The 16,446-nt window shown below is 45.9% G+C and overlaps 1 protein-coding gene across 1 annotated transcript in view; it reads left to right on the forward strand.

The window, feature by feature from the left end:
- Positions 1-16,446, forward strand: part of magi3a (membrane associated guanylate kinase, WW and PDZ domain containing 3a) — a 96,825-nt gene continuing 80,379 nt past the window's right edge. The window contains exon 1 of the mRNA XM_079272740.1: positions 1-659. Coding sequence (XP_079128866.1) covers positions 353-659 — 307 coding nt within the window. The 5' untranslated portion in view covers positions 1-352. The remainder of the gene's footprint in view (positions 660-16,446) is intronic.

Consider the following 16,446-nt stretch of genomic DNA (forward strand, 5'->3'; position numbering starts at 1 on the left):
TTTTTTAAGTTCACATTGCTGTGAACCGGGCTGTGGGATCGAGACGCCCCAAGCACCCGAACCAACACTTTCCGCTTCAATGCGACACTGACGCAGCTGATCTCGCATCCCAGTCGCAGACAGGTGATGCTCGATGGAAGGATCGATCATCAACAGAGGTAGTTCGATCTGAGAAGAGAGAGAGAGAGATTTGTTTACCCTGCGATGGAATACAACACAAGAAATCAGCCTCAACTTCTCTGATCTGCGATGATTTCCCCATGCGTCATTGCGTCTTCGGCTCAGAAGCGGGTCTTGCGTTGAGGGACGATCGTTCTTGGACTTCCTCCCAGGTTTACAGGAGCTACCGACAATGTCCAAGACACTGAAGAAGAAGAAGCACTGGTCCGCCAAAGTGCAGGAGTGCACCCTGTCGTGGGGGGGTTCCGGGGAGTTGGTCGCGGTGGTTGAGGTGCGCGGAGGCGCTGAGCTGGGAGAGTTCCCCCACCTCGGAGACGTAGTTTCGGACGCGATGGTTTGTCACGTCGGGAGGGTTCCCTGCAGCGGGGACGTGCTGCTGGAGGTGAACGGCACTCCGGTGAGCGGACTCACCAACCGAGACACGCTGGCTGTCATCCGCCACTTTCGGGAGCCCATCCGCCTGAAGACTGTGAAACCAGGTGTGTATTTGAATCGCAATGCCCCCCCCCCCCCAATAGACACACACACACACACCCAAACCTGCCATGCTGTGTAATGCTCTACAATGGTTACATCACTGTAACTTGAAGATTGAGAAGCTTGTGGTAGCTGAGATTGTGTGTGTGTGTGTGTGTGTGTGTGTGTGTGTGTGTGTGTGTGTGTGTGTGCTCTTATGTAGCGGTGGGAGCCAGTTTTCAGGTTAGGTGTGTGTGTGTGTTTTTCAGCTGGCTTTATTTAAATTGTCTATCTGCATGGCTCCTATTCATTCATTGTATGTGCATGTTATTAGCCGACTTACTAGCAATCAGTTTGCACTTCTTCATGGCTCACAGACATGACTTCTGAGTGTGTGAAATGTGCCAAGCATGCTGACAGACAAACTGTGTGTGTGTGTGTGTGTGTGTGTGTGTTTATGGATGGATGGACTTGATAGAGGCTCTGCTGAGTGCGATGCTCAGATTTTATTAATGGCTGCCTTGACCAGCTTAGATGGTGTCGGCCTGCTGGCGTTAAGGCGAGTCCAAATCTAATTGAATCAATTGGGCCCTTATCCTCAAATCCTCTTGGATGCTGCCTCAGCATGGCGACTCAGTTTGACACCATGACTGTCGGGCAGTTACGGTGGTTTTATGTGACGCATGCTGGTCCTTCTGCTGCACATACGGTTGGCCTGTTGATTAGGGTCAGTGGATGTGGTTGTAATCAACATCACAGGATTATCATGATCACTTTTCTGCATCACAGAAGACCAAACTTGTCACTACTTCAAACACCCATTGGACAATATAATCAAGTTTGGCAAAAGTGCATTTTCTCAGTTCCACAAAGTGTACTCGGGTACACGTGTTTCAACATTTTCTCTGTGTTATGTAATGTTAGCTGTATTCTGATGCTCAAGCCACACGTTGACATGCGCAGGCTGCTTACCATCGGCTCCTCTGTTCCCCTCGGGGCCCTCGCTGTGTGTTTATATCTCTGTCCTCCTCCTCATGATTAATTCAAGCCTCATCCATCATTAATGTCTCGCTCCGTGCCAAGATGAGGTGGCGGATCACATGTTAGACCGACTGGTGTGGTGTGCATATAAACTTGTATACTCGTGAGATTGGAAAGTTGGGAGTGAGGATAAAAGGCAAAGTTCGGGTTTTGACTTCATGTCTATTACCAAGGAAACGACAGTGTTTCATGTGAGCCAAAACCAAGTTGCATCAGCCTGAAAATGGAGAATTTTTCTTTATTTCAGTGTGCCACCCCCACCCCCCCCCCCCCCTGTATGATTTTGTTCCACTGTTCTCCCTCCTTGCTGCCCAGTTTGACTTTACTTTATCTTTTCCCCCTCAGCCGATTATGCCTTATCATCACAGTTTGCCATTCCCCGCTCTCCTCTGGTATTTTCTTTCCTTTGCTATATTATCATATATTGCACTCTGATTCTCACTTTTGCCTTTGTACCCTTCCTTCCCATCCTTTTTCCATCACCAGTATGCTGTTCTTTTTTTCTTTTTTCACGAGCCACTTTTTATCCTCCAAGTAAGTCTAACAAATATTTACGCTGTTGCACCGCCTCTCCTCGGGATCCTACTCCCTTTAGTGATTCCCACTGAAGGGAGTCATTTTACTCGCCGGCGATGACGATTACATCAAACATATTTGACTGCTCGACACTTCCCCGGCACTGTCAGGACAGAAAACAGAAGTTTTGTCTGGAGTGGTCCTCTGGCTCCAGACCAGCCGGTGCACTCAGTATGCAGCTCTCATCCAGAGCGAGGAGCGAGGCAATAGGCAGCAACCTTGAGGGGGCAATTGAGAGTAGAGGCGTAGTGATACAGATACCTATTGCGGCTTAGAGACTTGTGAGTGGGCAGCTCATTGATTAATGCTGTAAACAGACTTGGATCTGCTTGTTTTTGCCTCATGGAGCTTAATGGATGCACCATTTAGCTCTCAGTTCCCGGAGCAACCTTGATTCACAAATCAGGTCTAAAATGGAAACTAGGAGGAAACGGGTTTTTGAAAACCTTCTCTGAAAAAGCCTGAAATATAGCTACCGAGAAGACAATGGTTCACATTTTACAGTGCTGCGCCAGAGATTATATCTGCACACGGTATGGGAATACATTTCTGAAGGCAAGGTACAGATGGAAAAACACTTATAGGCAGGTCAGTTCTTTTTTTAATTATTATTATTATTTTTTTTTAGGGCAGCAAAGCACCGCGCAAACCGCTTCACACCCATTGAGAACCACAGCAAAGCCGCCCCAGGCTGCTAAAATGCACTCTGTCTGAGCAGGGCCGTAGATTGCAAAGAGTCTTTGTGGAATCCCCCACTGTCTTTGAATATATATATATATATATATATATATATATATATATATATATATATATATATATATATATATATATATATATTAAAAAAAAAAGGTATGTTATCCTGAAGAATGAGAAACCGATACAGAACAGATTTTATTCGCAACCATAACGTCATGTGGTAATTTGCTACTTTACCTCAAGATTACGCAATCTTGGTTTCTTTTGTTTTTGTGTCGCTGGCGTTGTCATATTCAGGTTAACACTTCCTAGGTTTGCCATCAGCAGCAGAGCAGTAAGAGCACAGTCAGTGTTAATGTGGTCCCGCCCCCCCCCCCATGGTGCAGTGCCTCTATGACTAAGCTGCTCGAAACTAGCTGAGGGGAGCTGTCAGGATCTCTCAGGTTTCTGTAAATGTAACTTCTGTTCCAGTCACTGGCTGCTTTCATCATATTTCAGACTAACAGTGCTAGAATTTACATTGTAAATCAGGTGAGAATTGTAACCACTCAAGTACCAGAGTACAGTCCGTTCTCTTTATGCGTTGAGCGACGAAAAAACTGTACTTTTTCACCTTTTAAAAATGAAATACAACTATGTCACTATCAACGCTCCTTGGTTGCAAAATCATTTTGAATCCAGTTCCTCCTCTCGGCTCACGCTCTTCCTGCAGCTCCAAAACATGGAAGCCATTCAGTGTTCTGAGTGCAAAGGGAGCTTTGCTGGCACCGTTCTCTGTGCTCTCTCTGCTGCATCCTATTTTCTCAGTGTGTGTTTAAGTGTACGCGTATCGCAGCTGTACACCTGATGTGACATCCACCCATCATCCCCTCCCACTGGCTGCTCTCCCGGCTCATTCCCCAAACCTGTCACACTTCTCCGCCCTGGCAGCCTGTCAGTGGCGAGGGACGGCGGTGCGAGCGGATGGGCCCGCTGAGGCCCCCCATACGGCAGAGGCTGCTGTGAATACCAAAGCACGCCTCTGACACTCTTTTTCCATCCCTCCATCCTCTGTGGAGCAGCCCTCTCCTTCTGCAGCTCACCGCCTCACCATCTCCGTGTCCACTCCTCCTGTCTTCATAGAGGTTTACACCTCTGCCTCCTCCTCGCGTTTCTGTCCTCCCTCTCTTGCAGTGCACGGCAAACACAGTCAGTCCTTGTCAGGAGGAAAGAAAATGAATGATGGGAGAAGGAGAATGAAGGGTTGCGCAATGCGATTGCTGCATCATTCTTACAGTCTTGGAACCATCAGGGAAGGGCAGAACTCTCTAAATCGGCCCCCAGATGTTCAGTGGCATGGGCATCCCTCTTCATTCCACCTCGCCGATGCTGTCCATGGAGACGCATTGCGGTATCGAACAGGCCAGCAACAAAGATAGCATTTTGGAATGAGCCATGCCTCTCACTGGCAGGCACCATGACTTGGCAGGCATGTGTAAAGGCAGTGGAGATGAGTGCGTGCTGATTCACCAAGACTGCCTCCTTCTACTCGCTGACTGGTCGTGCTGCAACGTCAGCAGCAGCAGTTGCTGCAGGTTGCTGCTGGTGGAAACGGACGGTGTAGTATAGAAGTGTGTGTGTGTGTGTGTGTGTGTGTGTGTGCGCACACTCAAACACAACCTCTACCTCAGAGACTCCTGCCCTCCTTCCCTCAGCCTGACTCCTAATTGGTCTCCCCGTAACAGCGATTCATCCTTCTTGAGATAAGACGAGGTCATCATCCAAACAGTGCATATCCATAATGGGCAGCTCCTATATCATGAGGACTGATAACCTCCTCTGCTGCACCACACAAATACCACTCATCCTTTTTCTTTTTCACCCATGCAGTGTTTTTTTTTTTGGCGTTTAAGTTTCACTGTGATTTGTATGTCGCCATGAACTTATAAGGGAAGGTTTCCTCTCGGGACACTGATCGCTGCAGTTAGAAGTAAACAAGGTCTTTTTGGGACATCGCTTCTGTAGTTGTTCCGACAACAACACCAGTATCAGAAATGCCCTGAGTTGCAGTTTAAAATGGTGGATCGGGTAGCAGCAAAGTATGTGAGTCTCATTTACGCTCCTGTGTGTGTGTGTGTGTGTGTGTGTGTGTGTGTGTGTGTACATGTATATATGTATACACATATATGTATATATGTATATGTATACACATATATGTATATATGTATATGTATACACATATATGTATATATGTATACACATATATGTATACACATATATGTATACACAGCTATATAGCTTACGCCATTTAATGATGGTGAAGAAGACAAAATAGAGAGAAAGTAAGAAAGGACTTGTAGTCTATGCACCTACCGACTTTTACGTTTCACTTATTTAGCACAGGATGCAGCGTCGTGCCCTTGCAAATCGGTGGCTGAAATCGGTGGCCAATGGCAGGTTTATACCCACAGTCTACATCCGTTGAGAAACTACTCTGATTTGTTTGATGACAAATTGTCCCTTTTTTATGTGGCTCTGAGCAGCCGACAGCCCGCTGGTTCACGAAATATAGAAATCGAGATGGTGTTACGAAAAGTGGACTGTCAGGAATCAAAACGCAGGTGCAGCTGTGGATAGAGTGATTCAGGCGATAGGTTGTCTGGTTGTTGATTGAACCGAGTTTCCTCCAGATGCACGATCACTGCCCTCTGCGGAGAGACTATTTGGGGACTTTGTTTGTGGCGGGCTCTGTGTGAAACATCCCCGTGATGTTGCGACAGAGGCAATGCCGGGGACAGAGAGGGGAGGCAGCTGGCCTCCGCACTGGAAATTTCCAGAGAAGGATTTTCTTTTGATGGAGGTATAGGATTTAAAAAAAAGAATTGATGAACAGGTTTAGAGAAAAGAAAATGGGGTCAAAGAGGGAGGAGTGCCGGCAATAGGAAGGAGGGGAAAAACAAACAGGGGATCGGAGAGGCAGGAACAGGACGAAGAAGACGAGACAGAGCAATAATAATCTCAGGGCTGAAAACAATTACGTTCCCATTAATCACCAATAACTGCATTGATTCTCTGTTGTGGCTGTGTGAAATGATTCTACCCACTGTTCATCAAGCCAACATTTACTGTTTCAGACTTGCCACACAGTTGGTATTTCCAATCATGTCTGCAAGTAACCAGCCTGTGTGAGCTGCCTGCACGTGTGTGTGCAAAGCATGCATAATAATGAAAAATGAAGGCCCATCTGAATTGGTTTCCACTTCTGGTTGCCTTTTCTGAGGCCAAACACAATCATGGAAAAGGACAGCACTCCTCCACCATGCTTTTGAAGGCTGCCAGAGATTGTTCTCTTTATTCTTGCCCATATTCCTCACTCGATGTCTGTTCTGTGACACTGAAGGCGGAAGCAGAGGTAGTGCTGTTTTGGCATTCTTGGAGTATTCTCCCTTAGATCTCCGGAGTTTATTTTGGAAGGTAATGATACGACTAAGACGGATTGCCTCTTGGGAGCGCCGTGGACTTGCGCATCCCTCAGTTTCTCCAGTTGGGATCTTTCTTTACACTCTGGGCAATAAATCAGCCGAGAAGACTCAATCTCAGGGTTCAATCTCCCGGTTGGCTGTGGTACTTTTAAGACTTGGCCCTGTGCCTGCGCTGATGGATCCATACTCTTTCTGCAAGCCCAACCCACTCAGCTGTTTGGCCGTGGGACTCCACCTCAAAGAATCGATTTGGGCCCATCCTCGACCCATGACGACATCTGGTATCGGACAGATGTGAAGCCCACCGCCCTCCATGCACACCTTCACAGTAAGCAGCTACTCGGCCAGCTGCTGCTGTGGCCCCTTCATGCTCTCAGAGCTGCAGCACTGCTGTTGTTTCTGCACAACCTCTGCATGCAGTGTTTCATGTCTGACCACGGAAGGATTCCTCCTCCCTTTGTTGTCCGTGCCAGCGACATCATGTCCTTGCGTTCCTACTGATAGGTTAAAATTAGGAAGTGAACAGACATGAATGAAAAACCGCAACTTGACTGGTTGGCAGAGGCGTACAACCGTGAGGTGGTAAATCTAGTTTGAGGTCTTCCTTTGTCCTTTTTGTCGAATGAAATGAACGTTTTTCCTGCATATGTTTGATTGATGATCAGGTCAAACGGATGAAGACAAATAGCTGCAAGGTTTGACACAAAGTCAGTCTGAAGATGCACTCCTTCTGATGTGGACATGGGAGGCAGCCATTTTCTCACTGGTATTAATGCCCTCTACGGTAATATGTCATGCTCTGGAGAGATGACGTTCCCTGAGTGTCTCATTAGAATTCATGGGTGTCTGTTAGCTCCTCTAACAGGTTATTGATCAGGTCCAATCTCGTCCCTGTTGAGGCCACTGGCTCATCCGAAGCTGCCGCATGTGCCGTCCGGCCTGATCTTTATGAAAAGGTCGAGGACACCAGGAGGACGATTAGGACGTCTTGCTTACAGTGTATTTGACTCGCAGCTCTCTTCACGCATGTTTTGCCTTCGCGGCGGGTGCTAGTGCGCTAACCAGTGATTTTATCTTTTTTGACAGCCTGCCTTCTCAGCATTCTGCTCATGAAGGCCTTTTCTTAGTTTTCGGCTAATAAGCCAATCTCGGGACACAAATTGCACCCTCTTCACTTGAGATTGTGTGCTTGGTTGTCAGGTGTTTGAGTTGTTGTGTTTTTTCATGGCCAAAACACACACGGTGACAAATTTGCCTCGAAGGCATTGGCAGCAGCCACTCGGCCGCCGGCTCTCCGAGGTCTTTGGGCAAACTCAAGAGATCACATGCACATTACTCACTGTTTGAAGTAAGCAGACGGACGTGTTGTCTCTGCAGTGCCGATGTTGTTGTGACGCAATCATTGGAGTATCCACGAGTATCGGTCACCCAGTGTTGACCTACTACAGCGAGGCAGATTACCTGAACGGCTTTCAGATATGATTTGTGGCTACAAACATATTCAGCCCTTGAGGAGAGGCTGTGTTCTACCGTCGCTAAGTTTTCTATATGTCCTTGTGTGTAGGGTGGCGTATCTTCACCTGCTTTAGGGATGATGATCAGGTGATATTGTATTCATTTAGGTTCGGCCTGTTACAATAATTTAGCTATTGACTTATTGTATGTTATATGGACATGACCTCGTTTGTTTGTTTTCATGAGAATGTCACCAACATTTCAGTCAACATGAAGCCAGAATAAACGGTACGGTTTTCCCAACCATTATAAGAATTTGTCTTTGAGCCGACAGTGCATAATGTTCCCAGAGAGTCAATTGTATTTACTGATTTGGTTGCGTGTGTTTTATGTTTCATTTATTTTGTATATTTAACTACATTTTAACTGGATAGTGGAATTAAAAAGCTTGGATAGTGGAATTAAAAAGCTTGGATAGTGGAATTAAAAAGCTTGGATAGTGGAATTAAAAAGCTTGGATAGTGGAATTAAAAAGCTTGGATAGTGGAATTAAAAAGCTTGGATAGTGGAATTAAAAAAATGTTTTCTGATGTTTGCTGAATGAAGTTTGCCATTGCTTTTGGCACCGTCAGCTTTTCCAGGGTTCATTCCAACAACAGTTTCAGTAAGACACGACGTGTTCAGTCACATGTCAAATCACTGGAACATATTTGTTTCTCAAGTGTCGGCGTGGATGATGCGTTGTTCGAGTTTTATTACGGAGTTAATTGAAACCGGTAATGATGTAATGTAATATCATTCCTCGATGTATCTGCTATAGTGCTTTGGCAAATTACGTTATTGTTGTCAGTGTGTGTGTGTGCTGCAGCGGGGCTTCGGTGTTTTTATCTGGGAATGAGGAGCATGTGTGGAATGCAGTTATTTTGGTTTTGTCGAGCACAGCGAGCACTGCTATGAAATTCCTCCAGTGTATTGTTACCAACAGGTGCTTGTTCTGGCAGACACTTCGCATTGTTTTCATGTCACCGCTCGCTGCCGCAGGAGATCGTGGTGAAAACGTCTACTTCAAGAACACGGTTGCTTCTGTCATCAATTTTTATTTGAATGTTTAGCTGACATTGTTGTCCTTATGAGAAAGGCACAACACAAGCTTCATTTCCTAAAATACCCACATCTGAGCAATTATAATGGTGCCGAGGAGTATCAAAGCCAGAAGTGTAATCACAACATCAAAAGGACATGTTTGGTCCTCAGAAGGTAGCTATGAAGTAAAGTAACTATTTTTACTGTGTGTGTGTGTGTGTGTGTGTGGCACACTTTCTGTACTACAATGTGTCAAAACATACTGCATCAAACGTCATTCACGGCCCATCATTTGTATGCCAGTCATTCATCATAACTCGTGCATGTCCTGTGAATGGTGGAGCAGTCTGGAAGTCTCTTAGCCTGTTTGATTCCAGTCAAGCGGTTTCACTGAAACGTCCCCCCAGAATATCACTTTCAAGTGGTTGTACACCGACGTGTCCGGAGGATTCACTCACTGAGGAGGAATGCGGTCCAACTGGTGTTACTGTGATGTAGCTGTGCAACCTGTTTTCTCCCTCTCGTGTGTAAAAGAATGTTGAGACATCTTAAACCGTCCTGAATGACCTGATGTCAACAGGCCTTTTGAATCTTAAGTACACCACTGACGGAGCTGATTGATGAATCGTTCTCTTAGAGAGTTGCTAACTGAGCAAAACACCTTGGCTGAGGAAAAAGTGAAAACTTGAGCAAAGGAACTGGCTCAAATCTGTCGACTTCAAAGGTCCAGAAATTGGCTTTTGGGAATAGGGGGAGGGGGAGCGGCGCCTTGAGCTAGTCCGAGGAGGCCTAATGGCCAAGTTCGCCCTGCTTTCATGACATACTTCCTCTCAACTGGTCCGGGGCTTTGCAGAGCTGTTATGGGACCTGGCATGGCTGCCGTCTGTGTGCCCAGGCTGCCTAAGAGCCCATGTGCCAGGCGGGTCCTCAGGAGCTGGCAGAGTAGCACAGCTTACGCTGATCCAACACTTCTGTTGTCAGGCGCCACAGCTAGGTTGAGAAGCAAACACGCAGGCAGACGCACGCATGGGTGCTAAACACATGCACTTGTACACACACGAGCACAAATGATGGATAAAGTTCAGATTATTCTTGACATCCACCCTCCCCCCCCCCCACCTCCTGTTGACCCGCATGACCCCTCACAGCGGTTTTGCACGAGGCTCTACTGTTTTTTTTGTTGAGTTATTTTACAGCATAGGTTGAAGTAGCAAAAACAAAAGCTGACTGCAAGACTGTGTGTTTGAGGTCTAGTTCTGTAAGATATGTCATTATCATAAGTATGTCTTGGTCCTTCAGTAGGATTATGGCATGTGGTGATTCTGTTTGCATTATTAGCATCTCAGGATCTCAGCGGAATGTGCGTGCGCATGTTGCGTTAGCTTTAAATGTTGAATCTAAACCGTCAGAGCAACAGGTGTTTCAGTAGAACGAGTGGGCGTGTTAGCTGGTGACTTTCAGCCGAATGCGTCTGTGGTTGCTCGAAGTGACTTCAGTAAATGGTTGGCATAGCAGGTAATAAAACCCAGATGATTATGTATTTAAAAGTGATTGAAGGCTAAAGGCTTGAAGATTAAAGACCGAGGCAGTGGATCTCTGCCACACGAGCAGGCTGTGTTTTGTGTTTCTGTTAATGGCTTGGCAGGTTGATCTCACCTCTGCTGTGAGTCATGCAGTCGTTGACTGGCAGCGTGTGGATGAGAGGGATTCCTTTGTGGCCAAGATGAGACCACATTGACTTCCAGGAATTCTACACCACTGATGCTGTCATGTAGCTGCTTATGGCAGATGATGATCGGTCTGTGGGTTACCACCACAACAGCAGACACACAGACACAGCGGAGCTAAAGGACAATGCTACAGCTCATTTGAAAAATATAGTGAAGGATATTAAATGACACTACTGTGTTAGCATTCCCAAGTAAGCTACGTATTGTCAAAACTCTGTCGATTTTCACAATTGTACTGAAATGAAAGGAATACAAATGCCTTTTCAGTAGGACATCATTTATTCAGCAAACATTCTGTGGGCTGTGTTTTGTAAAACATCTGGCAGAAATGTTGAATATATGCGACTTCAATGTTAAAGTTAATGATCTAAAAGCATCAGTGTAGTCCTTAAAGGGTATATGCAGATGGAGTGAGAACGGCCCGAGTCTGTGCAGGTCCTTGATACCCGTGTTTCCGCTTCCATCTCAACCCTTCTGTTCTCCCGGTGCTCCGTTTGTTCCAGCCATCTGTTTGTTTACCCCGATTTATTGTCCGCTTTTATCTCCGCGCAACAGCGAGCGTCGCCTCTACGATATGCAAATGTATATGACCAGCTCGGTCTCCAGCAAATAACGCCGAGATCCCAAAGTTTGCATGAATAAACCGATGATCAGGAATAGTAGCGAGGCCGAGAAAAGTCAGTTTGACTTTGGAGTGGATGAATCGGGCCGCTAAAGGGTCGAGCTGAAGTCTGTGATTTTACAGAATGTTGTTTACTTGCTGTTTTCATTCTGATCCTCTGGCATTGATACTACTATAATAGAAACGCATTTGGCACTTATCCCCTGTAGCTTTGCTGCTGAGCAGTTTGACAAATGAAGCCACGCTGAACTAGATAGAATTCAATATATACTCCTAAATATACGTAGCGGCACACATGTACCCACATGATTCCCCAAACAGCCTGTTGTTACTCAGCTAATGATCAGTGGCCAAGTTGTTTCTATTGTTGGGATGTGCTCCAATTCATCCATCATTGCCTGCTTGCTGATGCAGGGCGCATAAGTGGCCCCACACTTCCCTCCTCTCAGCCCCCTGTCAAAACCAACCATCTATGTTTCTGTACGGTATACATCATATACTGGAATTTGAATTACTGTTTTCAGTTTCTTGTCTATCACTTATTATTTCAATAATTAATAACAATTGAGTTCATTTGTAGCTATGTATTTATTTGTAATATTTTGTTTTACAGCAAGTCAAGCCTGATGTTGTCTTACACATGAAAAGAACAATCCCAGTCACTTTCACAGAGTGAGGAACAGCTTATTAGTAAAGCACTGGTATGGGATTGGTACTCGGTAGCAACCGAAACCCAAAGTCCAGGTATCAGGGTTGAAAAAAGGCGGACCGTGCTCTCCATGTGAAAGTAAGCAACGACTTTCTCCAAAGTTGGTAGCAAGGACGCTGTTGAGGACATTCTTCGGTTGATAGGGAGCAGGTGCAGCTGATGCAGTTTGATGATCGGTTTACCTCCTCAGTCTCGTGTAACGTTCATCAGCGCCTCCCCTTCGCCTGCCTGTGAGCCATGTATGTAAAACTAGACACACTTGTTTGTTGGTTTCGGGGGAGTTTCTAAGCAGTATTGTATTTCCATCTGGAGCCTGTTTGTCCAGATTGAAGAATGATGACGCCCGTCATTGAATGGGAACGTATTTCCCGCTCTAGCAGATTGCAGGTGGAGGTGATAGTTTCAACCTGAGACTCTGAAAGCCTGCTTGTTTTTCGGGCACAACCGACAGGAGTCTGCCCGTCTGTTGCTGGTGACCGTATCGGGGCCACGGTGTCTCACTGCCAAACGGTGTCAATTACACCTGCCGACATCCAAGCCCTGAGAAGGGAGATCTAGTGTATTCTCTTTCTCCCTTTAAAGATTTAAAGAGAGAGGCTCGCAGGGTTTAAAACGACACGGAGGCTTACATCCGCTTTAACCCCCGGCCGCTCACCTGCGGACAGGTAAACTGAATCCTGTCAGGCTTAGACCATCGTGTAGTCGCAGTGTGAGACCACTCATGTACGAAGGGTTTTTGTTTTTGTTTTGGGTGAGCCCAGACCGAAGATGAGTGCGGTTGGGTATGTGTGCAGTGCACATTCGTGTTTTTAAAAGTCCCAGTGAGGCAGAAGTTGGAACGTCTTTGTGAAATATTCCCCAGTGTAACGGAATATATGAGCGGTCTGCAGTTACAAAAGACATCTAAATCAAATCCTTTCGCATTTGATGAGACCGCTAAAACGTTGGCAGGCTTTGAATGCAGTGCAATATGGAGCTATATATATATCATTCGTTGGTAGTAGCTTACGTAAGCACACGTCGTATATTGTTTTACAGGAAGAAAAGATTATTCAATTTTGATATTAGGAAATAGATTCTTCGTGTTTCTTTTGCACTTATTGTGTCAATAGGTGCAGAATGTGACCCAAAAGGGTTAAAAAGGCCTTTTTTCCATCTCATCTCGACTTCAAGAATGGGAGGAAGACAGTGCAGTGAGACCAATTAGCGTGATCACACACACACACACACACACACACACACACACACACACACACGGACACGCTTGCTGCAGTATGAAACGATATTCTGTCAAACCATCCAATCCTAAAACTGTCTGCTTTGTGGCAGATTCTGTTTGGGATTAGTTCTCAAGCTTGCGAGTGTCTGTTTTTTTTCCTTTCTGCATCTCTTTGATCTGCTTCGCATCCAGCACTCTCTCTTTGCTTTTTCATTATTCGCCCTGCTCCAAGGTGCTTCACATCTATTTTGAGCCCTGCTTGCCAATCTTGTGGAATCAAACGAGAAAACATTATTATTGTATCATGAAATGAAGTTAATGATACGACATTAATCTCGTTTTGTAACAGCAAGGATAGATTCTGTACTTGATTTATGATGCATTATTATTTCCACCGGTTTACCACTCGTGAACAAAACCGGGAGGGAAATCAGTGAAGCAACATGAAAGTATATGTTAATGTGAATTAATATGAATAATTCTGCTCTGAGACAGTAGGTTTGCCTTTGTGTTTGGAAGGCAGTAACAGGGTTGAAAGCTCTGGATGTGTATGTGGAATGAAGGCCTTTTGGTGGCAAGGGGCGCCTCGGGAAACTCTGTAATGAGGACGAGAAGGCATTTGACATGCACTGTCGCAGGCTACAGGCTGTTTCATTAGATGAAGAGGAAAAACTATGAGAGAGAGAGAGGGTGAGAAAAAGAGGAGGATTAGGAGAGGAAGAGGTCTGATCTAAGCCCTACGCCCCATCTGGGAGGAGATGAGCCCCGCTGTCTGTTAGTTGCGGGGAGGGCGACATTAAGTCATCAGCGGCACCGCTGAATCAAGGCCAATTGTGGACACTGCCATGGTCGGAAATGTCACAGCAATCATGTGTTGACAATTGCCAATCCAGTCACTCAGCGGTGTGTCTGTCTGTAGCTGGGTCATTAAGCTGCTGAGCAATTGTCACCAGACTCTGAAATTCCACATGTGTACATTTTCATGTACACATAAATGCACAAAGACATGTGCTGTTAGATTCCTGTTTACAGTTTCCTCTCTGAAGCCTGATTGAAAATCAGTTTTCCTGTAGTGGGGTAGGACTTGGCAGCTGGCCTGAAATTGCGTATTTACTGTGTGCATGTAAGCTTCTTGGTGTACTGTAAATGTGGGCGGATGCATTCCTGTGATTGCTGTGTCAATCACTTATCAAAGTCCAGGTGTTGTCTTAAATCCAACCAGTCCGCATTCGATTGCAGTGCTCTGACCTTCAAGCTCAAGTGTTTGCTTACTGGTGACAGCCTGCAGCTACAGCTCTCTTTCAACATCTAAACCTCTCTATTACATTTGGGCTGCAACTTCTTTTTGAATTAAAAAAAGACACCTGTTGCGTTCTTTTAATTGTTTTTTGTTTTTTTTAAGATGAATATCGTGCTCCTACGGAGTACTTTAAAAAAACACAATATTTATTTCGAGGAAATTCTAGTTATTGATAAAGAGTTTGCCCTCGAGTCTGGACTTTGCTCTGTTTGACCGACAGCCGGCCTATGATTTTGTGGGTTTTAGCCTACTCCAGCACAGCGTGAGGGCAGCATGTGATTGTAAAGCACATCTCATATTTGATGTGTCTGCCAATCATGACAGATTACCTCTGACCGGTGGAGCATAAGTTAAGCATGTGATGGTTTAAGTCTGGCCGCTCTGCATTGGGCCGCCGGTCACATGCCGGGCACCGGGTTTGAGCTGCCGCCCACGTGGTGCAAAAACAGTGGCAATATTCTCAAACATCGCCACATTTAGACCGGATTCCCTTTGAAAACCGGCCAAGTTATACAAAATCCCGCCGGTGCAATGAACCGGTTTGTTTGGAGTGGTTTGTGCTTTGAAATGCCTCATAAGAGAGCCGCCGGAAATGCTGAGGTGAAGAGTTGAAAGGAACTGGAACTTTATTTTGACGGTGTGTTTCCAACAGCATGCTGTGAGCCCTGCTCATCTAGCTGGCATGGCGTTGACGCTCGGAGACGGGCAGAGAGCAGCGGCCTCGATGATGAACAGTTTGTGTTTCTTACTGAAGTCCTGCCCTGCATGGATGTGTGTGTGTGTGTGTGTGTGTGTGTGTGTTCTTGTTTACCTTTTATCTTCATGAATATATAGTGTTGATTTAGAGCTCACCGCTTGTTAATCCTGAAATCTTTCAAGTGCATGGTTCATCCAATGTGCAAAAAAATAAAATGAGGTTTTTACATTTTTAGTTATGCTAGACACCGCTGTGCTCTGCTCACTGTGCTGAGCCAAAAGGAGTGACTCGCACACGGTGGAAGCCAAAGAGCCACGACTATCGCTGCCTTCAGGCCAAGATCTCTTTCCGCAGACAAAGTTACACATTTTTTTATTGCTCCGGGGTGTTATTAGTCATAACACAAAGTAATTACACAACTATAGGAATTATCTCTCCTGAGAGAGAGAGGGAGGGAGCCGAGGATGGGCTAATAGAGCCTATTGTTCTCCTGATCCGTGTTCAGACTTGAGTGTTGTGTGACGTGCTGTGCGTCCCTGGCTGAGCCTTGTCTTGCGGGTCAGGAAGAACAACAGGAGTGTGTTATGCTGCACTCTGCTGGAGCCCAGCTGGGGCATTACTGAACACACACACACACATACACATACACATACACACACACACACACACACACAGTATGTGTCTCTCTCACACACACTCACAGACAGAGGCATACATACTTTGTCGTAGTTCATGGAGCACAGCGGCGAGTCATTGTTCAGTGAACTATGTGTGTGTGTGTGTGTTGGAGGGAAGGGCGTGGACGTGTATGAGTTGGCTGTGTCTGTTTGTCGGGAGTAGCCTCTTCTGTGAGCAGCTGTGTGTTTTCAGTATGAATCGTATTAATGTTTCTTGCATTGTCTCGGCTCCCTGTCTGTTTGTGTCCCTCTCATCTGTCTTCATCTGGCCCTCCTGGATTCCACCTAATAAATCCCAAAGAGAGTCGACTGATGTAGAACGTTGTAATGAAAGAACCGGGTGCCTTTTTTCCCCGTAATCGTACAATAACGGGTGCATGCACGCGTGTGTTGATTAGGTCTGTCTGTGCTGGTTTTGCATGGTTTTGCATGGTTATCTGCCATGCGGGTGTGCTCAGCAGAGGCAGCTGCAGCATGTGTCTAGGTTCCAAGTGTTTTTTTAACAGACCCCTCCAGGCCGTTCTTGCTCCAAAGCTTGCCGATT

This window comes from Melanostigma gelatinosum, assembly GCF_949748355.1.
Source record: "Melanostigma gelatinosum genome assembly, chromosome: 8".
Lineage (NCBI taxonomy): Eukaryota > Metazoa > Chordata > Actinopteri > Perciformes > Zoarcidae > Melanostigma > Melanostigma gelatinosum.